This window comes from Chelonia mydas, chromosome 1 (genome assembly GCF_015237465.2).
Source record: "Chelonia mydas isolate rCheMyd1 chromosome 1, rCheMyd1.pri.v2, whole genome shotgun sequence".
NCBI classification, from domain to species: Eukaryota; Metazoa; Chordata; order Testudines; family Cheloniidae; genus Chelonia; species Chelonia mydas.
In genome coordinates this window covers 241,502,682-241,529,885 of record NC_057849.1, presented here as the reverse complement: position 1 = coordinate 241,529,885, position 27,204 = coordinate 241,502,682, and the positions used below count along the sequence as shown (strand labels likewise).

Below are 27,204 nucleotides of genomic sequence, written 5' to 3'. Positions count from 1 at the left end.
ATTTGAGCATAAGCTTTCGTGAGCTACAGCTCACTTCATCGGATGCATGCAGTGGAAAATACAGTGGGGAGATTTATATACACAGAGAACATGAAACAGTGGGTGTTACCATACACACTGTAACGAGAGTGATCACTTAAGGTGAGGTATTATCAGCGGGGGGGGCGGGGAAACCTTTTGTAGTGATAATCAAGGTGGGCCATTTCCAGCAGTTGACAAGAACGTGTGAGGAACAGTGCGGGGTAGAGGAGAGAAATAAACATGGGGAAATAGTTTTACTTTGTGAAATGACCCATCCACTCCCAGTCTCTATTCAAGCCTAAGTTAATTGTATCCAGTTTGCAAATTAATTCCAATTCAGCAGTCTCTCATTGGAGTCTGTTTTTGAAGTTTTTTTGTTGAAGAATTGCAACTTTTAAGTCTGTTATCGACTGACCAAAGAGATTGAAGTGTTCTCCAACTGGATTTTGAATGTTATAATTCTTGACGTCTGATGTGTGTCCATTTATTCTTTTACGTAGATACTGTCCAGTTTGACCAATGTACATGGCAGAGGGGCATTGCTGGCACATGATGGCATATATCACATTGGTAGATGTGCAGGTGAACGAGCCTCTGATAGTGTGGCTGATGTGATTCGGCCCTATGATGGTGTCCCCTGAATAGATATGTGGACACAGTTGGCAACGGGCTTTGTTGCAAGGATAGGTACTTGGGTTAGTGGTTCTGTTGGGTGGTGTGTGGTTGCTGGTGAGTATTTGCTTCAGGTTGGGTGGCTGTCTGTAAGCAAGGACTGGCCTGTCTCCCAAGATCTGTGAGAGTGATGGGTCATCCTTCAGGATAGGTTGTAGATCCTTGATGCATTGGAGAGGTTTTAGTTGGGGGCTGAAGGTGATGGCTAGTGGCGTTCTGTTATTTTCTTTGTTGGATAGCTTTCGAGGCATACCGTATTCGTTTATGCTGTCAAGGGAGCTGCTGTTGCATAACTGGGTTTCCCAACGTGACTGTGTTTCTTTTTTGAAGTGTATTATTACCTTAATCTCTATGTTATAGATTAGTGGTAGCCAGTGTTCAAACATTTTTTTTTTTTTTTTCTAGCAAGGTGCTAACTGCATTCCTCTGCTCAACACAGAGATGGCCAATGCACAGTATAAACCATTCTAAATGACTTTGCAAAACTGCACTATAAACTTTCTAATAGGTTTTAAAACTATTTTAACAAGGTTTGGCCCTGTCTCTGCTAGCTTTCAAAGACCATTTTAAAAACAGCTTTTTTTAATATTTTTTGACAGCTGTGTGAACTCTGTATTACTAGACTTCTCTGATTTGGGGTGGGGGTGGGAAATGTGTTTTTGCATATCTTGCAAGCAGTTTTAATTTCCAGGGATATTTTGAAATTTAAATTCAAGTTCTGCAACAGATTGGATGCTGCCATTTTAAATTATCAGGATTTTGTGATTTTTTTTTTCTCTCCTTCTTCCTCCACCCCCCCCCCACCCCGGTTTCAGGCATATTCAGAACATGAACGAGATAAAGACTGATGTGGGTCGAGCTCGAGCATGGATAAGGTTGTCTCTTGAAAAGAAGCTTTTGTCTCAGCACCTAAAGCAGCTTCTCTCTAACCAAGCACTCGCAAAGTAAGAGTAACTTACTGTTCTTAAGCTTAATTATCACAATATCCTGATTAGGGTTCTAAGGTTGCACTGTGAACTAAGCCTTATGAAAAGCTATCTGCCTCTGCAGCTGGTCTGGGCTGGAGCTAGCTAGTACCAATCAGAGAAAGGGTGTTTACTACATGGGTCTTGGACAGACTACTTCTTGACACCCTCTATCAAGACCCTGTCAATTTTTGGATTGCTGAGGACCAAATACCTCCCAAAGCTAGAAGATTGAAGGGGAGCCACCCAGCACCACTTGTGCACCCTGAGCAGAGAACCCCAATCAGAGTACAGAGTGGGAAGAAGGTTAGGACATCACACACTCCCCACTCCACAAAAGAGAAGGTCTGAGGAAAGCCTGAAGGATGAGAGGCTCAGATGGGCTGGCTGTACCTTTTGAATAGCATTACTTCATATCCATTGATGTTAGCAGACTTAGCTAAGACCTCAGCTCACCTTAGCCCAGTTGGTCTTGGTTGGAAACAAATTACCCCAGTGCATTTACAAATGCTGATACGTCAGACTTCACACACATATCAACTTACAGCCAGTGGTTGAACTAGTTTGAAATAGGAGGGGAAGAGCTCTGGGTCCCAGCTGCAAAGAGGGTGGAATCCCCTCTGCCCCCACTCCCCTTTATTAACCCTTCATACTGTGTATATACAATATGTATAAAAATTGGAATTGGTGCATATCACCATTGGGCGTACCTGCCTTTGTATAGGAGTTTATTTACTGGTATTAAACACGTAGGGTTAGAGGTTTAGCTGGTGTAAATCAACATAGCTGCACTGACTTCAATAGATTTCGGCCAGTTTACGCCAGTGGCACATCTGGCCCAAAATACTTTCTATATATGTAGGTTAGCCCTTAGTTTGGTGTTCTGGGGGTTCACAGACCTTTTAATGTTGCTTTAGTGTCTGTTTTTAAAGAGACAGCAATATTTTTGTTTCTCACAGGAAACTTTATAAGCGTTACGCTTTCCTACGCTGTGAAGAAGAACGAGAGCAGTTCCTCTATCACCTTCTTTCGCTCAATGCTGTGGATTACTTCTGCTTCACAAGCGTCTTCACCACAATCAGTGAGTTGGAGACTCAAACTTTGTCCTGAATGAAAAATAGTCACTGTCATGGTGACAGAGGAGTGATGCTGAGAACACTTTGATGAATGATCAGTGTAGCTGGGCTCTTCCCAAGAAGCCTGCAGTCATGGGTACTGAGATCGGCACCTCTGGGTGTTGCTCTGGGTAACCAGCTAAGTGTAAGATCAGGTATGAGTGCTTTGGATAACAGAATGGGATAGCGGAGGAGAGTAGCATTCAGATAATATTATAGCACCTAAGTGTCCTAGTACCATTTCCATATCTGAGTTATGTAGCCCTTCATCTATTTTTACCAAGAAAAGTCCTCCACATCTCAAGGCTCCCCCATATTTCTCCACTATATGTACACCATCCTTGTAGCCTCTGAGAAACAGATAGGACTCCTTGGGGCCTGTTAACAGCACGCTTTGCAGGATGAGGCACTTTGTGTCTGGATGTGTACACTATGTATTGTTGCCCCTTTTGATCCAAGCAGCTAATGAAGTTTGGGGCTTTGGGAATGTTCCATTTGAAAGTAGAAATTGGGGATAATCAGGTATTTCTTCAATTCAGTTTTGGTTATTTGAGGAGTGTTCAAAGTTATGTGTCTCTGAATGAAGAAGGAGCCTAAAACAGAAGGAACCTTTTTTAGCTTACAGCCCCCAAGCCTCTGTAGCCAACACCAGACCCAAAAGTTCTCTCTAGCTTTTTGCAGGGTCACACTGTGCTTAAAGGCTCCTGCTTGGCTTTTCTTGCCAGTTTTCGTCTGCTTCTCCCTCTGTTTTTTGTCTGTCACCTTGGTTTCTGTGTACACACACTCACTCGAACACACCTATCACAAAGCAATACTCAGCCCCAAAACTCCTGGGTGGGTTCACACACACCTTTTGTCTTAGGTGGGGCTTAAGCATAGGCGCTGAGTTTTATTTTTCCCTGGGGGTGCTCAGTCCCCACTCTGCCCCCTCCCCGAAACCCCACCCCATCTCCGCCCCTTCCCTGAGTCCCGGCCCTCACCTCGCCACTTCCGCTCGGCCCCCTCCCCCAGGGCCCTGTCCTCACTCCAACCTGTGCTCTGAGGCCTTGCCCGCCTGCCACTCGCTGCTCTCCGTCTTCCCCCAAGTGCCTCCCCCAGTCACCAAACAGCTGATCGGCAGCAGCTGCTGATCAGCTGTGGCTGGTGGGTGCCGAGTCCTGTTTGTTTGTTTTTTTCCATGGGTGCCCTGGAGCACCCACGGAATTGGCGCCTGTGGGCTTACGTTTATAGTTATGTTAACTGAAGGGTGAGTTCACACCTGTCAGCCACATGGACTTTTAACCCACCAAGCTGTTTCAACATTTTCATTGACACGGACTGCATGTGCAGTTGTGCAGCACCTCTGCAGGCCACCTACAGAATTTTATGTGCAAGGTCACTCCATGTGGTGGAAGCCATTTTGTAGAGCATGTCTGCTTTGGGGGCCCAATGGAATTGTCCCTTTGGCTGCCAGTGGGACCAGTAGCCTTCCCATTCTCTTTCCTTATCCCTCCCCACGTGACTGAAAGGCTTGTTTCCCTCTTTTTCCTCCTCCTCTCTTATATACTCGAGGAGTGACAGTGGGCCAAAACCTAGACATGAACTTGTTTTCCCCTCCCTAACAGTGGGGAGTTATACTATTAGGTTGCTGTGTTGACGTCGGTCTCTTTATTTTCACATCTTTATTTGTTTAGGAGGTGAAGTAAAGTGAATCTTTACCTAGTCATCAAAGTTTGGGCTCATGTTTTAACTTTTCCTCCTCTTAAGCTTTCATTAGGGAAATGAGTAATTACAAAAGAGCGCAGTGTCCATGGAGGTTTTACTGTATCTTGTTTTCTGGGCCATCAGTGTTGGCAACTTACTCTTCTGGGACGCAAGAGTGAATTTGTGGCATTGTGTGTACAATATTGAGATGATGCACGCACCAGTAAAAAGGGATGATTTCCTTAATCAAAGGAAATGGCAGGTTTGCAAAACCTTAGGAAAGCAACTCTTGCAGCACAAACAAGTGTGATTCCACACTGTCCACTGCAAGTTGGGATGGGCGGCCAGCCCTGTTTTTCTCACTCAACTATGCATTAAGCATCAAGGCCTACTGAGATTCCCATAGATTTTAAGTGGTGCTGAGAGAAGAGTGTCCACTGAGAATCTGCTTCATAATATTTCCACTCAGCCAGAGGATGAAACCTCCAAATCTGTGTCTTCAGTCTGACAACCCTGTATTAGCAGCATTGCCAGTATTCTGATACATAGGGGTATAATGATGTATTCAAATTATAATGTTCCACTTTTAAAATGGAGATGGGATGAAGCAGGCATTTTCTGAAGTTCTTTATTGCTTTGAACTCGTTTTACTGCAAGGTGAATGCTCCTTGTTTTCATTGTGGTACAACAGCAACACCTGGTGGCTATTCAGATTAATCTCAAGTACATTGTTTATGCACAAGTAAGGGAATGCCTTGCCATCTCATTCTCTGACTTTAAATGTGGGAGACGATCTCAGTTTTATACTGGGGTCTATTTTCATAGTTTCTGACTTACTGGTTTAAGCATCATGTTTGGCGCATATACCCACTGGAAAATGTTGGCAGGTTTTCATTTGAGTATATTAACTCCAAATGTTGCAAGAGAACAGCAGAAAAAACTAAAGGACATTGTTTAAATTTGAAGGGCAGAATGCTCCTGGTCTCTTCAGTGTGCAGATCTATGAGAGCATTTTGTTTGCAATGGCAGAGATTTAAGGAACTGGTACTTGAGGCTGCTCTTACAGACAAGTAATAATTGGTTCCTGGGTTGAAACCACCCAAAAGCTGCTGTGCAGATCAGCTTTATTTTAAAATAATTATTCTTTTTCTATCTATAAGTGAGCTGTCTAGACTTGGAATGGTTTCATGACCTCTTCCTTTTATGATCAGAGTATCTGTTTTCATAGTTGGTGCAAATACTGCATGCTGGATATTTCTATAGAATTGTCTCATTTACCTTCGGTATTGAGAAGGATTTTTACTTGTAATGCTACTGAGATACAGCACAAGAGCGAAGTCCTAATTGTACTATATTGTGTAAACCACATTTTAAAAAATGCAGTTGTTTTGATTCTGGGTTTTGTTTTGTTTCTTCTCCTTTTAGTGATTCCATATAGGACTGTGATAATCCCTATCAAAAAACTAAGCAATGCAATCACTACATCGAACCCATGGATTTGTGTTTCAGGAGAACTAGGAGATACAGGAGTAATGCAGATACCTAAAAATCTTCTAGAAATGACATTTGAGGTGAGTGCGTGCTCTTCTTTTTTCAGTACTCAGTATTGAGCACTACAACCAAGAAACATTTATTTTGCTAGTTTTTCTTTTTGTTCAGAGCACAACTCTTTTTTTTAAATAGCGTCTGAGTGTCCAAGGTTACTGTAGATTTTAAATAAAAAGCAGAAAACTAGTGCTTGTAAAGTTACTGTCCTCACTGGTGGACAGAACATGTCACTCTCCTGTCAGAACTTTTTCACTGGCTTTCACTTACCCACCGTGTCTAATTTACACTTCTTGTCCTCATCTGAACTCACCTCAACCTACATCCCTCATCAAATTTCTTACTGTTCCCTGCTTTCCCTTTGCGCTGCCAATGACAACAGCCTCGCTATGCCACTCCTACCCCCTCTTCCATCTTCGAGTTGCCTCCCTGCTGCCCGAAATCTATTTGAGTTCCCTGTGCTGGACACTCAAAAGGCTGCTGTGGGGAATCAAAATGGTGAATCCCACATGTCCTTAGCCTGCTGGAGCAGGGTAAAGCTTAGGCAATGTGCATGGTAGGGGGCTTCTAGGCATGCAACTCACTTGACATCTTGTCTGACAATCCTCTTGGCAGTGGGGACTCTGCAGTCCAGATGCCTAGATCCTGAAACTAGTGCCATCTCCCCAGGCCTAGCAGCAGCTCTTGTATGTTCCCCAGAATCTCACCAAAGGTGGATGTCTGCTAGTTTACCTCTTCAGGGGGTACACAACAGTGAAAGCTACCAGAGAGAGAGACAGTATGCACAGGATTCTAAAACATCATTGCTCTTCTTGTGTTATTAAATGAAACACACATCTATACAAAATAATACACCCCTATATACATTTCTCTGCCTCTGGTTCCTCACCACTCTGGAGAGTTCTTTTGTTGGACTTGGGCAGAGTCATCTGGGGTATCTAGAATCCTTCCCCTGGAGTTCATGAGTCTTTCCAGCCCAGCTGGCTTTCCCTGACCATGGTTAGGGTACAGTTAAACCAACCCCCCTGCTAAGAAAGTCTGCCCATCTCTTCCACACTCCTGCCAAAGCTTCCTGTCCCTCCAAAAGCCTTCCCCCTTTTGCCTTCTGAGAATCCTTTTTAAATCCTTGCTTTGTCACCTCTGTCCCTTTGTTCTGTTTGGGGATTTTCCACACTCTCTCCTGTTCCCCTTTCTTGAAGACAAGTTGGAGAAAGCAGCTTCTCCCAGCTCCAGCCAACTTCCTTAGTATGCCCATTAAATTCAGAGCACAGTCATTAATGAGAGTTAATGACTCTTCATTGTCCCTGGTCTGGTAAGAAGGTGCTGCAACCCAAGTCAGCAAGCAGTGGATTCCACAGCCACCTTAGGGTACTTCTACATTGCAGCTGGAGGAGTTGCAGTTCCGGTAGCTCTGGCACAAGTGGCAGCTTGGGCTAACCGTCCAAGTACAATCCCTTCTGATACCCTAGATGTGTACTCAAGCGGCTAGCCCATGCCACTGCTGCTACACTGCCGTTTGTAGTATACGGACTCGCTCAAAGCCAGTGTGGGTACATCTCCCCAAGCTGGAAATTACATCTCCAGGTACAGTGCAGACATACCCATAGAAACAGTCCGAGATCCAGCAATTTCATAACTTCATAGCATCAGACATAATTAATACCTTGATTTCATCAATCGACAATTATGGACTGATAAAAACATTGCATTTGGTACCAAAGTGAAAATTTATCATACCAGCCTACTAACATTATTACTCCATGTTCTGGATTCAGCTGCATTGAATTAAAGCAGAGGTCAGCAACCTTTGAGAAATGGAGTGCCAAGTCTTCATTAATTTAAGGTTTGGCGTGCCAGTAATACATTTTACATTTACAGGGGCCAGCGGACGGAATCCTGGGCCGGCAGCGGGCTGAGCGGGGCCGACGGCCGGGACCCGGGGCCGACGGCGGGCTGAGCCGCTCAGCCTGCTGCCAGCCTGGGGTTCCAGCCCCTGCCAGGCGGGGTCCTGGCCGCTGTCCCCGCTCAGCCCGCTGCCAGCCCAGGGTTCCGTTCATTTAGGCCAAAAATCAGCTCACATGCCACCTTTGGCACACGTGCCGCAGGTTGCCGACCCCTGAATTAAACGTCAGAAGGCTGGAGGCAATAGAAATGGAAGATTGCAGGTGTGAAGTGGAATGATTTTAAGACCAATCCTTTTTAAAAGAGAGTAGAATGTGAAGTGAGGGTACTGGATTGGTTCCAGCAACAAGATTTATGATGGTGGGGACACTGCAAAAGACAAACAAATGATAGGATGCCAAAGAAAATAATGCAACCACAATCAAGGTCAGTCTGACCTAGAGGCCAACCACTGATTAAATACTGAGGGCTTGTCTACAATTACCGGGGATTGATGAGCGGTGATCGATGCATCAGTGGTCAATTTAGCGGGGCTTCAGTAGACCCACTAAATTGACAGCAGATTGCTCTCCTGTTGACTCCTGTCCTCCACTGGATCAAGAACAATAGCGGAAGTCGCATAGTGTGAACCCTGTGGTAAGTAGATCTAAGCTACGTCGATCTGAGTTACGCTATTCATGTAATTCAAACTGCATAGCTTAGATCGAATTTCACCTGTAGTGTTGATAAGGCCTGAGAGAACCTACATGGGGACATGACCAGACTAGACTTAATGGAGGAACAGGCCCTGGACAGGAATGAATGGTGATGTAGTACATTGCCCTGTGATGGCAAAGATGCTCTGGAATGAAAGAGACACTGATCATCCCTCCATAAATGGAGTGATTTCACAGTATGCCAGACCTTTTATCCCTCATCACTACAATCCCTTCTAAAGACCCCACCTCTTCTGCAATGCTCACACATGCTCGTCCGCATCAGCTATAAAACATTAGGGTGAATAATGTATTTAACGGGGGCAGTCTTTGTTGACATCTAAGGCACTGTTCCAAAGAACACTTATTCATGTGAGTAGTCCCATTGAGTTCAATGGGATTACTTGTGGGTGTAAAGCTACTCATGTATAAATGTTTGCAGGATTGGGACCTTAGATTGTAACATCTTTTGGAGAGGGACCTGCCCTTTATATGTTGTTTAGCATCTAACAACATGGTGCCTGGTCTTCACTGGGGCCACTGGTCATTACTGTAATGTAAATATTAAATAACATTGCTCTGGACTTTGCATTGTCGTTTTCTACTTGTCTGTCTTTTGTGGTCATAAGCTTCTCAGGGTGGGTACTTTCTTATGAAGGACAGAGCACATTAGTCATTATCAATTATTATTAAATACCAGTTTCCTGCCACAGAATGATTCCTTATTCAAAATTACAAGATATTTTTGAGAAGCTGAACATACTGAAAACAAATTTCATAAATAAAAGCAGCTTTCTTCCCTATTTAGCTAGAAAACAGAGTGGTTAACATGACTCATAATTATGCATCATAAGCTCTCACTGCAAAGAATATACTTCTGTTAACGAGCTATAAATTTTTGAGGGCCTAACTAAGTAAAATAGGAACAGAAACAGCAATTATGCTGTTTTTTAGCTGTATTTGCTTGATTAAGAATCCATGCTTCATAAAGCAAATGAAATTAAACTATTGTGGGCCATCTCGCTATAAAATTGAATAAAATCTGTTTCTTTCATTTGCAGTGCCAGAATTTAGGAAAGCTAACAACTGTTCAGATTGGTCATGACAACTCAGGATTATTAGCCAAGTGGCTGGTAGATTGTGTCATGGTAAGAAATGAAATCACAGGACACACATACAAGTAAGCAACAAGTTTCAAATGTTCTAACTCCCTAAATCTGAAATCCCTGCCTGAGCCATAAAACCCTAGAGATCTCTGGTGTCCTTTTTGGGTGTGCTGAACTATGATGTAGACAGGCGACTCCATTTAGGCTATAGAGATGGAGAATTTCAGATTGAAATTCTTTAGGTTTCAAAAACTACAACTGAAGCTGAAGAATCTGATTAGATATACATGGGGAGGCTTGAAAGTATGAGATTTTATTAGTCTGCTGGGACAGGACAGACTGCATATTTTTAAAATGCTTATCACCATTGCCTCTAATAGCCAAATTAATGGGCTTATGTCTGTCCAGCACAGCTGTATATAAAAAAAAAATTCCATTTTTATTCCCGAAATCTTGAATGGCAGTTTTATTTTAGGTAAATCTTTGTAATGGAAGTATGAACAATTGGTTTAAAAAAATGGTAGATGACCAAAAAAAAAAGCCATGAAACGTCTGAATATTTGAACAAGAATACAGAAGTATAGCTTTCAAGAATGAGTTCTTCAGATGACTGCAAATGTGCATACCACTCCAGTGTGCACATGCCTCGTGTACCGAAACCAGAGAACTTGCTTAAGAGTGCCCATCGGGGTGTCGCCCATGCCTTCTGGCCATTGTAGTCCCTTCCATGGCTGTATGGGTTGGCACCGCCCGAAACCACTCAGGTCCTTTTCCCCGTCCACAGCTTGATCTTGAGCATTCAGTGTGGTGTCTCACCCCATGTTCTTTGTCACAGTGTTTGTGGTTTTTTTCTGTAAATAGTTAAGTTGAGTAGTACCTTAAGATTTAATTTAGCTTAGTATATTTAGCAGAGTTTAAGCCCAGGGTGATGCCTTGTCTGGGTTCTAAACATTGTTCATCATGTAGTGTTGCTATCCCTACTGCTGACCCCCCCACACCCGATGTTCATTGTGTCTTGGTGAAGGGCACCCTACTTAAGGCTGTTCTACCAGTAAATTGTTTAAGAAGAGAACACAGGTGGCAAGGGACTTGTGTTGGAAGGCAGTAAATTTGCGGAGAAAGCCATGAGCCTCACTTCAGCTCTGGGGATTGCCTCAGATCATCAGGCCCTCCAGAGAGTGCCTGAGCTAGAATGGACAGGGGCTCCATGTCCAGACTTGGATTATTCACCCAGCAAAAAAAGGGATCATTCTCCTTCCTCCAGTACTCTAAGGAAAATGGACAGGGGCAGCTCCAGTGTTCAGAGAGAGTTATCCTCCCTGTCTAGGAGGAGTGCAGACTGACACCCTGTGTCTTTTGGGATGTGGCTAAAGCTGGGCCTTCAACCCACTCTCCAGTACCAATGGCTGATCAACTAGAGTGTACCATCGACTCTGGGGGCATCTGCTGAGACCAGCACTGATCGTGGTGGTGTCCACACAGACAATCTACACACCACTGATGTATCAGGCAGCAGCAGACTTGCTGTGCCTGTCTGTTCGTGACTCACCACTTAAGAACACTTGACTGTAGTGGCTTCATCTTCGCTGTCCTCTGCATTTCCCGGATTGGTGGCTGACTTATCTCCTGCACCTCTTCATATCCAGGGTCCTCAATTATAGTCTGCTTCCTGTTCAGTAGCTATGGGACTGCTGGCACATATGCTATCTTCAGTACTGATGACTGTTCCAGCACAGTGTATATCTGCAGGTCTAGTACCCACTTCACCTTCAGTACCAGCTGTCCGGTTTAGTACCAAGTGCGATGCCTTTACCGGTACTCAGAGTGCTTTTGACTGTACCACTATTGGTGCCAATGAGGCTGTTGTGTTGGACTGCGGACGATGTGGGCCATTTATTGGCCCCACCTGGAGTGGCTCCTGCATTACTGCCAGACTACTTGGAAGGGTCTTCAAGATCAAGTGCTGAATCATCTTACTCTCCTTTGCCTTCTTGATACCGCTCTCCAAGATCGTTGAGACCTCCTGGGGGTCACCATCGGTACTGCTCCCACAATCTGCTTCCTGGCCTACCTCCTACTGGCCACCAATGCCACATCCACAGTGGCCTCCTTGGAATCCCTGGGAGGTTCCTCATTTGGTAAGGTCCCAATAGTCCTCCCAGTCCAGAGCTAGATCGCTTGTTCCTCTGGTGGTTTCTCCACATGGGCCAACTGTGCTGTAGCCATGGGCTGAGGGGCTGTCTCTGACCTGGTGGAATTGAACCCTTGGTACAGTCAAATGCATTTCCACAAGAGCAGTGGTCTCAAACTTTTGTACTGGTGACCCCTTTCACATAGCAAGCCTCTGAGTGCGACCCCCCCACCCCCAATATTTTAAAAACACTGTTAATATATTTAACACTATTATAAATGCTGGAGGCAAAGCAGGGTTTGGGGTGGAGGCTGACAGCTCGCAACCCCCCATGTAATAACCTGACGACATCCTGAGGGGTCCCAACCCGCAGTTTGAGAACCCCTACACAAGAGATTCCGGTGGTTCCATTTCCCTTGTCTTCCTCTTCACCAGACAGTGCTACCATGTCTGAATCCTCATCTCAGGATCAAGTCCTCCTGAGACAAATGGCATCTCCATTGGATGTTCAGGCTGTGTGTTCAAGAGAACACCCATTAGTTAGTGGATGTTCTTCAATCCTCAGCTGCTAGGGAAGTGGCTCTCCATATAAATGAAGCAGTATTGGATCCTGCCAAATTTCTGGAATACCCCAGTGTCTATAACACCCACGGCTAAGCTTACTGACTAGATATTATGTTGCCATGGAAGGGTTTGAATATTTCCCATCCACCTCCTAATTCCCTGGCTGTGACTGCGACAAATCAGAGTACGACAGAGGAGGTATAAATCTACTCCTAATCACAGAGTTTAAACGTTAGATTGTGAGGATAAAAGTGTATTCAACCTCCTTGTTACAATTGCACATTGCCAACCTGTAAGCACTGTTGTTTAAATATGACTGTAAAATGGGGTGCTATGTTCAAACTTACAAGTAAGTTACCAGAATCCTCCAGGGAAGAGTTTAAGGCATTTATTGCAGAGGCCCATTTGGTGGCCAAGATGTCTCTACCGTCAGCACTGGATGTGGTGGATGCTTCGTCCAGACATATAGTTGCAGCTGTGATAAGGCCCTGATGGCTACAGAATTCCAGCATAGCTCCTGAAGTTCAGCAGACCAAAAAGGACTTAGCATTTGGTTAGTTTTTGTTTTCTGAGAAAACTGGCAACTTTACTTTATCTTAAGGACTCTCAAGCTACTTCACAGTCTTTGGGATTTACACAGACCACAAAGAGACATCATTTTATGGGTCGTCAACAACGCCAGCAATATTGCTCTCAGCAATAATTTTGCCAGTCGTCCTACGCTGCTGGGCAGCAAGACTTCTCCAGAAAGGACTTAAGTCACAGAGAAGATGATCTTCTGGGTCTAGTTTTACCCAACCAGCCCATGCTCTATACCTTCGGACAGGCAGCCTATCTGACTTTCATATCAAGAGCAGCATGCCAGCTGTGAACATTTCAAACCCATTCCCTCTGGTTTGGGGACAGGCTGTCTTGCTTCTACAGTGCAAGTTGGGAAATAACTACTGTGGATGGGTGGGTCCTAAGCACTGCGGGATTGGGTTATGCCATACAATTTCTGTCCATTCCCCCAACCCCCATTCCATTTCTTTCTAGGGAACCTCTTGTGAGCTGGTGCTGCTTCAGCGGGTCCAAACTTTTTGTGCTCTGGGAGCTATAGAGGAGGTTCCTCCTCTTCACTGGGGAAAGGGGGAAGGGATTCTACTTCTGGTACTTCCTGATCCCCTAAGTCCAAGGAAGAGGTAAGACTGATCCTCAGTTTCCATGGTCTCAATAAATACATCAAGTATGAGATTCCACATGATTACCCTGTCCACTATTCTTCCTTCATTGAATCAAACCAGTGGTTTGTTGCTTTCAATCTACAGGACACCTATTTCCATGTGGCAATTTTCCCAGGCCACAGGAAGTTCCTGAGATTCCCTGTCACTGGTCAGTGCTATCTGTACACAGTTCTCTCCTTTGACCTGTCATCAGCCCTACATGTCATTACCAAATGCATGACAGTGATAATGGCCTGTCTCAGAATGAAGGAAATTGATATCTTCCTGTACCTAGATGATTGGCTAGTGAGGGGCAGAACCGAAAAACTAGTCTTCAATCATGTCCAGTTCACGCCGGATATCTTCAATCGACTGGGGTTGATTTTGAACAAAGCAAAGTTGGCATGGACTCCAACTCAAAAAATCAAGTTCATTGGGGCCCTATTGAACTCTACAAATTAGAGAGTCTTTTTCCCACATGAGCAATTCTGGATAACTTGACACCTTTGACTCTATCTCCAATCTCATCCTTCACCCATGCCTGAAGATACTAGGACATATGGCTGCGTGGTTCAGCATGTGCGATTTGTCTTCCTCCTCCCCAGTCATGGTTGAAGTTGGTCTGTCACCTGAGTTGCCAATCAGTGGACCAGTTTGTCCAAGTGCTTCCAGAGATACTGGACTCTCTGTTCTGCCCACCACTGTAGAACAATGTGTGACAGGGAATTCCTTTTGCCCGTCCTCCAGCGACCAGAACTGTAGTCACGGATGCCTCCAAAATAGGTGGGGAGCACATCTAGGGATGTTAAATGTTATGGGTTTGTGGTTGGATCAGGAAGCGTCGTGTAATATCAACGTACTGAAGCTTTGAATGATTTACAATGGATTGGATCAGGGAGCAGCCATTCACATACTCACCAACAATATCACTGCAGTGTATTATGTGGACAAGCAAGGAGGAGCCTGCTCCTACCAGCTTTGTCAGGAAGCAATCAAGTTTTGGCACTTCTGCATCAAGGAAGAAATCATACACAGAGCGACATGTTTACCAGGCTCTCAAAACCAGTTTGCCAACCATCTCAACAGGACTTTCTCCAGCAACGAGTGGTCTCTAAAAAGTAGCATGGTGAGGTCCATTTTCAGAGAATAGGTCAACCAATGGGATGCCCCTTTAGCAATAAAGGACAACAAGAGCCATCATTTTTGTTGCCAAATAGGACTCAGTCCAGGGTCTCTAACCAGTGCCTTTCATTTGAACTGGGGAATGGACGTTTTCCCCCTATCCCTCTCATCTCGCAGGTTACCCTCAAACCGAAGTTGGACCATGCAAAACTGATACTTATTTTGCCAGCTTGGCCAAGACAATATTCATTCTCCGACCTTCTCAGTCTGTCTGTATAGACCTCCCAAATCTCTGCCTCTCCGTCCCGGCCTGCTGACTCAGTACCATGGCCATGTTGTTCATCCTGTACTAAGCAATCTACACCTCACAGTGTGGATAGTACATGGCTAGATGAAGAGGAAGGGCAATGCTTGGAAAAAGCTCATAGAATCCTGCTTAAAAGTAGAAAACAGTTTACTTATTTGGCTATATGGAGTTTTTTAGTTTGGTCAGTATCTAAGGGAGTTCAGTCTGTCCACTCGTATTCAGGACGTTTTGGATTATTTGTTACATTTGAAGTCCTCGGGTCTTTGAGGGTTCACTTGGCAGCAATCTCATCATTCCCTCCTCTGATTGAAGGAAAGTAGTTTACCCAAACTCCATAGTAGCGAGATTTCTAGAAGGTATTGTCTATTTGTTTCCACCTGTGAAGGAAATGGTCTTTGTGGGACCTTAATGCTGTGCTGGCCACCCTCACCCTTCCTCCATTTGAGTTGACAGCAACTTATTTGTTATGTCTCCTCTCCCAAAAGACAGCCTTTCTTGTGTCTATAGTAGAGTCAGTGAGTTACAAGCCATTAAGGGCAGAACCTCCATATTCTCAGTTCTTCAAAGACAACGTTCTTAAGACCACATCTGAAGTTTTTGTCCATTGTGATCTCGCAGTTTCACCTTAACCAGGTTATTTACTTATGTATATTCTTTCTTAAGACACACTCAAATGCAGATGAGCAGAGTCTACGTGCGTTAGATTTTGAGGCAGTGCTTGGCGTTCTTTCTGGAAAGGTCTAAACCCTGTTCATCGCCTTGACTTTTTTTTATCTCCTGTGCGTATTGGATGAAAGGTCAGCTTGTCTCTGCAGACGGTTTCTAGGTGGATAACTTCCTGTATTACCACGGCTTATGGAGTAGCTCAGACTGTGCCCCTACAGACATTATGGACTCATTTGACAAGAGCCTAAGTGATATCAATTGTGGTTCTCGGTGACATTACACATTTGAGGGTTACATGGTCTTCTGTGCATACTTTTACCAAACATTCTGCTATTACCGCAGCATCTCTGTCAGATGCAAACTTTGGGAAGGCAGTGCTGTGGTCGCTGTTGAAGTAAACTCAGAGCTCTACCACCTACTGGAATTGCTTGTGAGTCAACTGAATCCATGGTGGTTATAGACATGGATTCAGTTGACTCGCAAGCAAAGAAAATATAGTTATTTACTTGTATTGTAACTGTTCTTCAAGACGTGGGTGCAGACATTTATGTCACAACGTGCCTTCCTTCCACTCTGCTTCAGAGTCTCCAGCATTGGAGTCTGGGGCAAAGGAACTGAGTAGGGTCGGGTGGTGCTGTCTTTGCCGAGCCATGGGAGGGTATATTGGGGTCAGAGGGTGTAAGTGTACCCCGATGGATAATGCTGAGCAAATTTTTCTGGCTTTGGTGTGCTGGGTGCACGCACACATGAGTGGAATACACGTCTGTGCCCCATCTCAAAGAAAAATAGTTACAATGTAGGTAAGTAACTGTCTTCTTTGTTGGGTCTCTTAATCTGCAGTTGCAGCTTTACATGCTTTCATTTTGTATATGTAGAAACCTAAAAGAGCCCTATCAAATACTTATGTATAACACACTTCTGTCTTCTACTGTCTAGTGCTTTCATACTAGCTTGAAAGTTATTTCCTTTTGATCTGACAAATGTAGATTTTTTTCTTTGTTTTTAATGGTGCTAAAGTTAACATTGCTGTGTCTCAATTACATTTTGCAGTCAAGAAACATGGATGGTTAGCACAGCTCTGAGAAAAGGGATGGCTTGTTGCACAATCAACAGAGAGGTCTCTCACTTTTTCTGAGACAGACATTTTTTCCATTTCTTAGAAATAGAGGGGTTTGGTTTTTTTAAGTGGCAGTTTTTTACTCTGGAGATTATTTCCCACCAGCTAACAATGTTTAGTTGGGCCAGAGAGGAGCCTGAAATACTTATGTCCCTTAACTTTGAATTCAAGTTAGTGTTCAACTAGTTGAAACTTTTCTGTTGGGTGGTACCACAGGTTCCCATGTGGACGATGGCTGGGGAAGGGAGTTGATGATGGCAGTCTGGAGAGAATTCTTATTGGAGAACTGATAACTTCAGCGTCGGATGAAGATCTTGGGAAGCAGTGCCGTACCCCCCCTCAACAGAAATCCCCAACCACAGCTCGCAGACTGAGTATCACCTCCCTTACAGGAAAAAATACAAGTAAGCCCCTGCCATTTCCAGTCCTCACAGCTATAACATGGTGGTAGTGACTACTGGGAAATAAAGGCATCTTTATTAACAGGACTGTAACCTCTAAAAGCTAGGTCCAATCTGAAGGAACAATGCTTTCTAACCCTGACACTGCTTCTATTTTGCTCTGTGACTTTGTGCAAATGACTTAATCTACCTGAATTTCCTCACCTGTCAAATGTGGATAAAACCTCTCACTCGGAGCACAAAATATTGAGGCTTATTGCAAAGTACTAAGTATTTTATTTCTGTTACCAGTGTCTGTTTCTCTCCAGGAAAAACATAATCTAGAGAGAGCAAGATGAAACCAGTGATGCTTTCCATGAGTGTGGTTCCATATCTGTGCACGTGTTCGGAACATTTCCTAAAGGGTGGGCACTGCAAAGCTCAGTGATTCAGTTGCCTTTCAAGTCACATGAGGCATTACTTTTGACATGTGGAAGGCCATCAGTATTTTTAAAAACAAAAACACTGAATTGTATTATGTTGAAAAATTGGCAAGTGTTTGGGGGGGAAAAAGCTCTGAGAATGATTGAGTGTGTTAAAGTGAGAGATGAAAGAAGCTCTATCTATTTAGCTTATCAGAACAAATGTGAATAAATTACTCGATGACCTCCTGTAAGTACCTACATGGGAAGAAGATTTCTGATAGCGGAGAGCTCTAATCTAGCCAAATCCAAGGGCTGAAAACTGGAGCTAGACAAATTCAGACCAGATATAGGGCACCATTTTTTATTTTATTTTATTTTAAAGTTAGGGTAACTGACCATCGGATCAACATATCAAGGGATGCTGTGGATTCTCAGTCACCTTGAAGACTTTAAATCTAGATTGGATGCCTTTTAAAAAGCTATGCTGTAGTTCAGCAAGGAGTTGTGGACTTGATGCAGGAGTTACTGGGTGAAATTATTTGGCCTGTGTTATACAGGAGGTCAGTCTAGATGATTGTAATTGGTCCCTTCTGGCCTAAAACCTGTGAAGAACTCTTAGCAATAAGAGTGCTACATGTATGTGTGATGGACAGAGCTTCATTAGCTGAAATAAATTATTTATAAAGGCAAGTCCTTGACCTGTGCAGTTTGTCTGGCAATTAATTTGGTTAGTTTTGATGATGTTCCCCAGTCATTTACAACTGAGGTTCGTAGATTTGCTCAACGCAAATAACTCCATGAGCTCGACTCATATTAAAGAGAGAATGTTTCCTGCAGTTTGAACCAAGTCTGGTAGTGTGTGAATTTGATTAATGTGCATTGTCTTAATGTTGTCATATTCAGCGATTGTGCTTTCCATTAATTTACAGAACCTAATGCAGGGCAGATCCAAGAGGGAATTGGGGAAGCGGTGAACAATATTGTGAAACATTTTCACAAGCCAGAGAAAGAGGTACTCTCAATCATTAAATATACTGTAATTAGAAGAGGAAATACATGTAAACCTTTTTATAACCAGGGAAACGGGAATCAGTGTACCAGTAACCAGTGTTACACCTGGACTTGAATCTGCTTGTACTTAAGAACCATATCTTTTTGTTCCATAGAGAGGCAGCCTTACCATTCTACTATGTGGTGAAAATGGCCTGGTTGCAGCACTGGAGCAGGTCTTCCACCATGGATTCAAATCAGCTCGGATTTTCCACAAGAACGTATTCATCTGGGATTTCATAGGTAAACTGGTGTGTTCTGTTGGGGTGAGAGGGGAGAAAGGGTTAGAGGGAAATGGCTACAAGTGTGCATACCTCAGATTTTAATAAGCTTGGGCTCCATTCAGTTCCTACAGGACCAACTTTCAATATCCTGAGCTAACCCTATGGGCGTGTTTAAGTGCAGTTGTGCTCTGTGTTGTAAAAAATACAAATACACTCCCTACCCTGAGCAGCTTTGTCTAAAAGACAGGCACAGATGAGATGAAGTGAAGTGGAAAACCCAGGTGAGGTGTTAACTTGGGATATTAACCATTTTTTTTCTTTGTCACCAACACATATGTAACATTGGGGTGGAGTGGGGAAGGTCTTTAACTGATGTGGATTAATAATGTATTTCAGCTTTGTAGAAGAAGCGGGTGTTAGGAGGTGTTTGAGGGGAATGACTGGCACAGTTTGGGAGATTACCCAATCAGAGGGGGTAGCATAAATGAAAGCCCAGTGACAAGAGTTGAAGAAGGAAACAGTGTGAATGAGTCCAGTGTCTTTTGGCAGATTCCAGTCAATGGGATGTGGAGGGGTGAGGATGGGAAGTGTTAAGTTTGATCTAGTGGGCAGAGGTGAGCCAGTGGATGGGTTTGAGGGAGGGGAGTGATCTGGTCTGCTCAGGAAAGGATGAAGATTTTAGTGGCTGCTTTCCTTACTCAGTGGAGAGGAGTGATATGTGGCAAATGGGGAGGCAATACTGGAGTCACTTTTAGTAATCAAGGGAGGGGGAGGACAAAAGCGTCACAAAGCAAAGGAAGGAAAGGGGTTTTTTGTTTTTGTTTTTTTCCATATGCGGCAAAAGAAGCAGTAGCAAGACTTGATAATAGTCTGGATGTATGAGGAGAAAAAAATAGTAGTCAGAGATGACCCATGAACCCAAGTCTGAGCCACAGCAATGATCATGATTGTACGCAGCAATAGCAAAAGGCGGGTGTGGGGAGGGCTTGCTGGGAAAAACAAGGAAGAATTTACGTAGGATAATTCCAGAGCTACATTTTTTGAGACAGCAAAAGATGAGAGGTTTCAGAGTAGCAGCCGTGTTAGTCTGTATAAGAAATGGTTTTGGGAAGGAGGTGACAAGGTGGAAATATACAACTGCAGCGTGTGACTAGAAACAAGCTTTGGAACTACTTTTAGAAATGGGTTCAGGTTCTGATTCAAATGAAACTTGGCTTCCCTCAAATCCAAATTTGTCCACTTCACAAGAACTGCCACATGTTTGACAGCCTCTTCTCAAGAGACAGCCAAGACATGAAATGATAGAGGATTGTGTTTTCTCAGATTGAGGCTTATTGATACAGGCATATTTGTAGGGGTAGCTTGCATGTCACCTATTAGAACTGCATTTTCCTAAACAGTAATTCACTAAAATATTTTGATAAGGAAAGAGGAAAAATCTTTGGCAGTTTCACAAGATACAAACGTAGTAAAGGAGGTGTTGGGAAATGGCTTTCAACTACAGTCTGATGAAAAGCGATACTGGTTGGAGAATAGTCTTAATCATTTGATATTATACTGGTAATTATCTATTGGTCCACACTGCTCAGCTTCTGGGTCTCAGGAATATATTTTAAGGGAATAAATAAGTTAGGCCTCTTAGCCTGAGGGAAGATCTCACTCAGGAAATCCATAACTAGTAGCTAATGACATTTATAAAATGGGAGTAATTGAACTATTTGTAGGCATTTTTGTGGTGCTAATCACTAAACTAAGTCATGATGCTAATTTACGTTACAGTATACAGTGACCACATTTGCCAGCTGTCGCCACAGAGCAGTTTCTGAGACTACCACGCTTCCCCCTACATTTAGTAGGAGATATAGTCACCATGAGGTAGCTTTTGGCACATGCTGACGTTTTTTTAATGGCTTCCTTTCCGTAATTGTGCTGAGGTGGCTTCAGAGTATTTTGTATTAACCATTGCATGGTTTTACTTTCTCTCCGCAGAGAAAGCTGTTGCTTACTTTGAAACCACTGACCAGTTTGGGGACAACGAAGAGGACGTCTTGCTTCAGAGATCATCCTGCAAAACATTCTGTCACTACGTAAATGCTATCAGTACTGCACCAAGGAACATTGGGAAGGATGGCAAATTTCAAATCCTGGTTTGCCTGGGGACTAGGTACAGAGCAATGTTCTTCACTGTGGTGTTCTCTAGTGTTGGAGTGGTCAGTTGAACAACAGTGTGTTACTCTTATTGGACACCTTAATTTACCAGCTTAAAATATTTTGGACATATAAATTGCCCAGTTCATGCTTTTAAATAAATGTCCTTAAGAGTGGAAGAAAAATTGAAGTTAGATATGTATTATTCCTGATGATTAGCATATACATTTCTGCAAGTCACTTTTTTCTGTTTTAATGAAATTCATGGTAATGCAGGTAAATTGTGTTCATGATCTTATCTCTTTACGTGATGATATACACAAAGTACAGGCCTCAGGAGTTCAGGGTGCCCTCAAAAGAGAAATCAGTCCACCTCTTCCTTCCCCAACTCTCTTTTATTTACCCAAATGAAAACGGGCACATGGCTATTTCTGTCTTTGTGAAACCTTGTGGGGGGGAAAAAATCTGCCTTTCCTAATAGGATTTTTGAGTACTTCTATCAATATTTTTTTCCTTTTTTCTCTTCCTTTGTCTTATGTATCTAGATATTTTTATTTTTAAAGCTGTATTTCACCAATACAGAATTCCTGGACTTTTCTTTCCTTGCTAGTGGCCTAGGAATTAAACAGAATCTTTCCCCATGGCATTAATCTGACTTCCTTGATCTCTTCCCTGCCTTTAGTCTCCTGTGTCAGTCCTCAAAAAATTGAAATTATTATGCCACCTACAGTGTGGTCAGGGATTAATACTAAAGTAGGTTCTAGAAGTTTTCTTTTTTTCTTTTTTCCTGTTGACCCAAATACAACAGTGTACTTCTGTTTCTCTGAACAGAATTAGGGAAGTAGTAAAACAAATTAATTTGTACTGAAAACTGGGGTGGGGCATCTCTTATTACATGATTGTGCAACACCTAGAACAATGTGGTACTCACCTGATTGGGCCTGTAGATGCCACTGCATATAAATAATATAATATAAACAGGATCCCAATTATTATATGGAGAGCTTTTGAGTGCAAATGACACGTCACCTGTGCAAAAATGGACACTGTGTTTTGGGGTGTGTTAAAGGCGAGAGCTCAGATTAAGTTCAAAGGTTCATAGATACTAAGGTCAGAAGGGACCATTATGATTGTCTAGTCCAACCTCCTGCTCTGGACACAGCATATTGCATTCATTCCATTCTTCTCTTGGTAGGGATCACTTCCTTCCTCAATGGATTCCATTGCTAGCAGAGTGTCCTGCCATCACAAGGATGTATGAGGAGAACGCCCTTCTGCGGGACCGCATGACAGTGAATTCCCTCCTCCGAGTCCTACAGACATTACAAGATTTCAACATTATCCTAGAAGGGTCACTCATTAAAGGAGTGGATGTGTAGCATGGCTTTGATGAGAACGTCATCGTGTCTCTGCTAAGCAAGCAAACAAAAACTGGGGACCTCTTAGAACTTGAATGCTGCGGTAGTGTATCACTGTAAAGCAGAGCACCCGGTTATCGGGTGGGAGTGGGAAACCCAATTTACACCAGATTCAGGACTGTCCTAAAGCTGCAGACAAGCTAGAATGCGGTATTGTCGTTTATTTGACACAGAATAAAATAGAGTATTTTCATGTGTTAGATGTATGTAAATATGCTATCTTCTTTAAGAAATTATATTCCTCTTAAACTTTTCTTAGACAATGTTCTTGTGCTGAAAATAAGTAGCTTAAAACCGTGGGACAGCTGTGGGGGAGGGATGTTGCTGCTTGATAGCAAGGAAGAAGCCACTCAATGTGTAAATACAGTGCAAACTCAGCAGGGCTTTTTTCAGGTGTTGCAAAAGAACACAGCAAGTTTCAATATGTAGCCACTGCTGCTATCTCGTTCTTGGAAATGTTGTGAATGTGTACTGTTTACCCTACTGTACATGGTTTCCCTTATTTTATGTTTTAAAGATCCAAGCCTCTCCATGCGTATAAGCTGTAAGTCGTCCTATTTAAGATCTTTTGTGTAATTTTTATTCATCAGGACAAGATGAGGTGCAAATGAAATGTTTAAACACTGGACATGAGGAATTGTTGAGCCTCCAAGAAAACCCACCGGGACCTGATATCTGTTCTTTAAAAAAACAGTACTGCACCAGGCTATATTTGGGAAATGTCAATAGCTTGATTTGTCATTTTGTCCCTCTTCTGTCCGGGTTTTGTTCAGATGGTTTTTTTCCCCCGGTCTGCGTTTGTACTGTGGATGATGACGTATGCTTCAAGATGTTGTCTGCTTTTATAGGTTTGTTGAAGAACTTGGTTCAGAAGATGAACCAAACTCTGTTTCTGTTTTTGAGACGCATACGTTGCTATAGAGCCACAAACACCGACTTCGCTGTGCTATAGGATTGTTTCAACCAGTTGTGAAACACTGGCAAGTTACTAGTCTTCCTTTATCCTGGGGAGTAAGTGTTCCTGGGAGGCACAGGATCACTTTGGTTTTTAATAATTCAGCTATAGAAAAGAAGTGAGGCAAGGGGAATTGGTGTCAAGGCTTCTGTTTCATACTGTTTCAAACTAATAATGTGTTAAAGAAACAAAAATGTCACAGGCACAGAACTCGGAGAAACCGGGAGCTGCTGAAGTTCCACATGCTAAAATAAAAACTAGATTATTTAAAATAATTTGGGTGATACATCCCATATATTTGCTGCATGCTATCATTCAGTTTTCCTTCCACCGAGATTTGATTTATGCAAAGCTGGGGGTATGTTAACTCTCAGCCATTATTAGCCTTCAGAGATGGGTTAGAAATCCTCTTGTTTGTTTCACTGGTTTAATCAATTTGATTACAACTTATTCTTCAGTGGATGCCTGGGGACATCACACAGCTTGGTATAAATAGCAATCTTTGCTTTGGAGAGGCCCTTTGCTAAAATAACAGATTACATTGTAGGTCAGAACTGCAGTGCATTACAAAAGATTTTGGTTGAATGTTGAACGTTGCTTCTTACGTCTAGAAAGTGAGAGAGTCCCCCAGATAGATAAATATAATGAAGAGAACAAGATCCAGGGAAGGGGCTTAGAAATAGTGTCTCTTTCCTGCTTGCACGTTGCCACCTTCAGAACAGTATTAGAAAATTGGCATTTTAGTCACTGCCAGCTCGTAGACAAGGTTTAATATCTCCAGTGAGCTATGGTGAAGCAGAATGAGGATAGTGCTCCTCCCAAGTATTGGAAAAGATTAGGGATAAGGGCAGGTTGAGGGAGATGGAGGCAAAACGAAATTTAGATAATACAAAAGTATTAAGTTTTGATAGAAAGGAGTTGGCACCAGCTTTTGGGCATGACAGCAGTGTAAAGCGCTCTGTAGGATGCCTGAAACGGAAGGATTCACTTCCCAGGCTGCTGAAGCTCATGCATGTTGTGACAGTAGTATACTATCTCCTTTTATAAGCTAGTAAGAAATACTCACTCTGCTACTGCCCTCCAACTGGGCAGTTCTCGTAATAACATTCATTTTGGTGTCAGGAAGGAAGTCCCACCCCACATCTCCTGGACAGATGATAAGCAGTCAGATGGCATCCGTCTTATTTGAAGAAAGGGTTGTAGTGTATAAATAGAAAAATGCTGACCAAAAGCAGAGGAGCCCAGGAAGATACAAGGATCTCATCCGAACTGTACCGCTCTGTGCTCAGCAGAGCTCTTTCAATATCTGAACATTTTGTGTGCAAAACCATCACGCTATTGACATGCTATTCAGATTGCTCTCCTCAACACCCAAGGTTGTCATGGGAGGGATTCTGTGTTGCTTCTTGATTTAACCAAGGTACAGCTTTTACCAAATTGAAGCTGTTCAGAATCCAAGAATCTGCTCTTGCTTGAATAGACCAATACCATCCAAAATGTTCTATGCAGGACTGCAGTATCAATATTGGAGTTGTGGAGAACAAATCTGGGGGGCTATGAACAATGCAATGGGTGTGTACCAAAAGTTCACATCTATGCATTGACTCTAAATTAATCTTTACATCTTGGGAGAGGGGTGTATTTTGGGGTGGCCATGCCACTCCAGCTAAAGTCAAGAGGAGATAAGACCAACAATTGAAAATTCATCCCTAACACTTGACTTTTTGAATGAATTATAAACTGAGTATCAAAAACCATACATTGCAAATCAATAATTTTATGTCCTATAATTAGTATTAATGTTCCCTCCCACCTGACCTCCCAATCTTCTAAATGATCTTCATTACATCATGAAAAATTATCCATTTTGTCATTGATCTGTTGGCTTTTTGCATGTGGATTACATTTCCTTTCCAGAGCAATCTGCATCCTGGTAGTTGTGCTTTGTTTTTCTAAATACTTATAGCTGATGCAGGAACATAGCCGTGACACTGGGCCACAAGGAAATTAAGTGGAAAATATATGCAGCTTAGAGCAGAAATGAAAATGGAGACATCCTTTAAGGGCAGGCATAGACGGCAAGGACTGTCCATAGAGGGCAAGTATGAGAGGAGAAGGACTTCTTAAAGGTAGTCTTTTTAATCTAAAGAATAAATCAACACCTGACTAATTTAAGACTTTAAATATGGATTTTTCCATTCTAAACTAGATGTAAAAACCCATGGTATTTAACTTAATATAGAACGTCAAATGGAAAACGTTAACTTATGGGACACATTTATTTTGGTCAAGTTTTCATACCACGTGAATGATATGGGAAGAATATTATGTCTAAAATTCCCTTGTATGTAATAAAACACTGTAGGTGCCCTAAGGTATTTTGAAGCATGGGGCAGAGCTGAGTGCCTCTCATTCCTAATACACTAGTTCCTTGACATCTTTGGTGGTATGGTTCTTTGCAATGAAATTTTATTCTTTCATGTGGTTTTTGGTTTTTTTCGTAGATTACTTTGATAATTGGAAACGGAGTATTTTTTCTGTGAGCTCTACAGAAATCAATCAAGATTCTCTTAAGCTAACAACATTTATACTTCAGTATTAAAGCATCTTCACTGGTTGAGAAATGGAATCTTGGGAAAGACCTCAGCCCTCTGGCGCCTACTTTTACAAAGCAAACTCTTTAACCAAATTTTGCCTGTTTCTAGTGTCTGAGTTCTGCATAGTATTATTACACTAACATTCAGTATACTAGCTTGAAAGAGTCAGAAAATCAAATGCATCACTGAGTCTCTATAAAACATGTTGTTATACTTCTCTGAAACGAACTGGATTCCATTGTGTTCAGTGAAAATCTGTTTATTCTGAGCTGACATTTGTAATTAGTTTATCTTTGTTCAAAATGATCTCTCTTTAAAGTAGTTGTGTGAAGGCATATTTAAGAAATTTCTGTCTTTCAGTCAAATGAAAGTGTGCATCTCATAGGGAAATGTTCAGTGTTACACTTGATATGTACAATGTGCCCTGTATAGTTTTAAAAAAAACCCTGTGTCTCCATAGTCAGTTTTTTTTGTTTTCTTTCCTTTACATTATTACTAACTGAATCAGAACTGGATTATTTTCAGAAAGAAATTAGTAAAAAGTATTGTTATATCAAGCACTTTAACATATCATAAACTGACATCAGTTTTTCAGGTTTTGAAGTACATTTAAATACAGCTTTTCATGCTATGTTCTTTACAAATAAAACTGTGAAAATAAGAATGTGTCATTTTCTCCTTGCAGAATAGCAACCAAAAGATGCCTGAGAAAACTTAATGAGCTGATCGAAAACTGGAACACAGGTTCTGTAGATAGGAGAGGTTGAATATAACAATTCTAATGATATCTTTCTGTGACATTGTAGAGAGGAGCTCCTGGGTATTCTGTATTTGTATTCTCCTTGGTATTTAGCTCCCCCCAAGCAACAAAGTGTGACTGTACTCCTCCTTTTGAATGCTTAGGCTGAAATGTTTTTCAGATCAGAGGAGAGAACCTGATCATGGTGAAATTTAACTCTTAGAACAAGAGAGACAAGATGGGTGATGTAATACTGTTTATTGGACCAGCTTTTGTTGGTGAAAGAGACAACCTTTCAGGCTACACAGAGCTCGTCTTCAGGTCATCTTAGAACAAGGGCCTTTTTTAGATTGCCATCTGAACTGACTAACATGGGTTGTGTTTTCCCTTCACAGCTAGCCTCTAATCTTTTTGGATAATGGGATGCACTTTGACTGGCAGTGTCCTAGAGGTTA

General features: G+C 42.5%; 1 protein-coding gene across 3 annotated transcripts in view; it reads left to right on the top strand.

Moving 5' to 3' along the window:
* The window catches only part of DENND5B (DENN domain containing 5B), a 176,269-nt gene extending 149,824 nt beyond the window's left edge, over positions 1-26,445 (top strand). For all 3 annotated transcript variants that reach the window (XM_037878454.2, XM_037878445.2, XM_043540835.1), the window contains 9 exons: positions 1,509-1,637; positions 2,618-2,739; positions 5,882-6,027; positions 9,660-9,778; positions 17,030-17,217; positions 18,548-18,630; positions 18,785-18,911; positions 20,882-21,056; positions 22,236-26,445. In XM_037878454.2, the coding sequence (XP_037734382.1) occupies positions 1,509-1,637; positions 2,618-2,739; positions 5,882-6,027; positions 9,660-9,778; positions 17,030-17,217; positions 18,548-18,630; positions 18,785-18,911; positions 20,882-21,056; positions 22,236-22,419 (1,273 nt within the window). In that variant the 3' untranslated portion in view covers positions 22,420-26,445. The remainder of the gene's footprint in view (positions 1-1,508; positions 1,638-2,617; positions 2,740-5,881; positions 6,028-9,659; positions 9,779-17,029; positions 17,218-18,547; positions 18,631-18,784; positions 18,912-20,881; positions 21,057-22,235) is intronic.
* Positions 26,446-27,204: the final 759 nt, after the last annotated feature.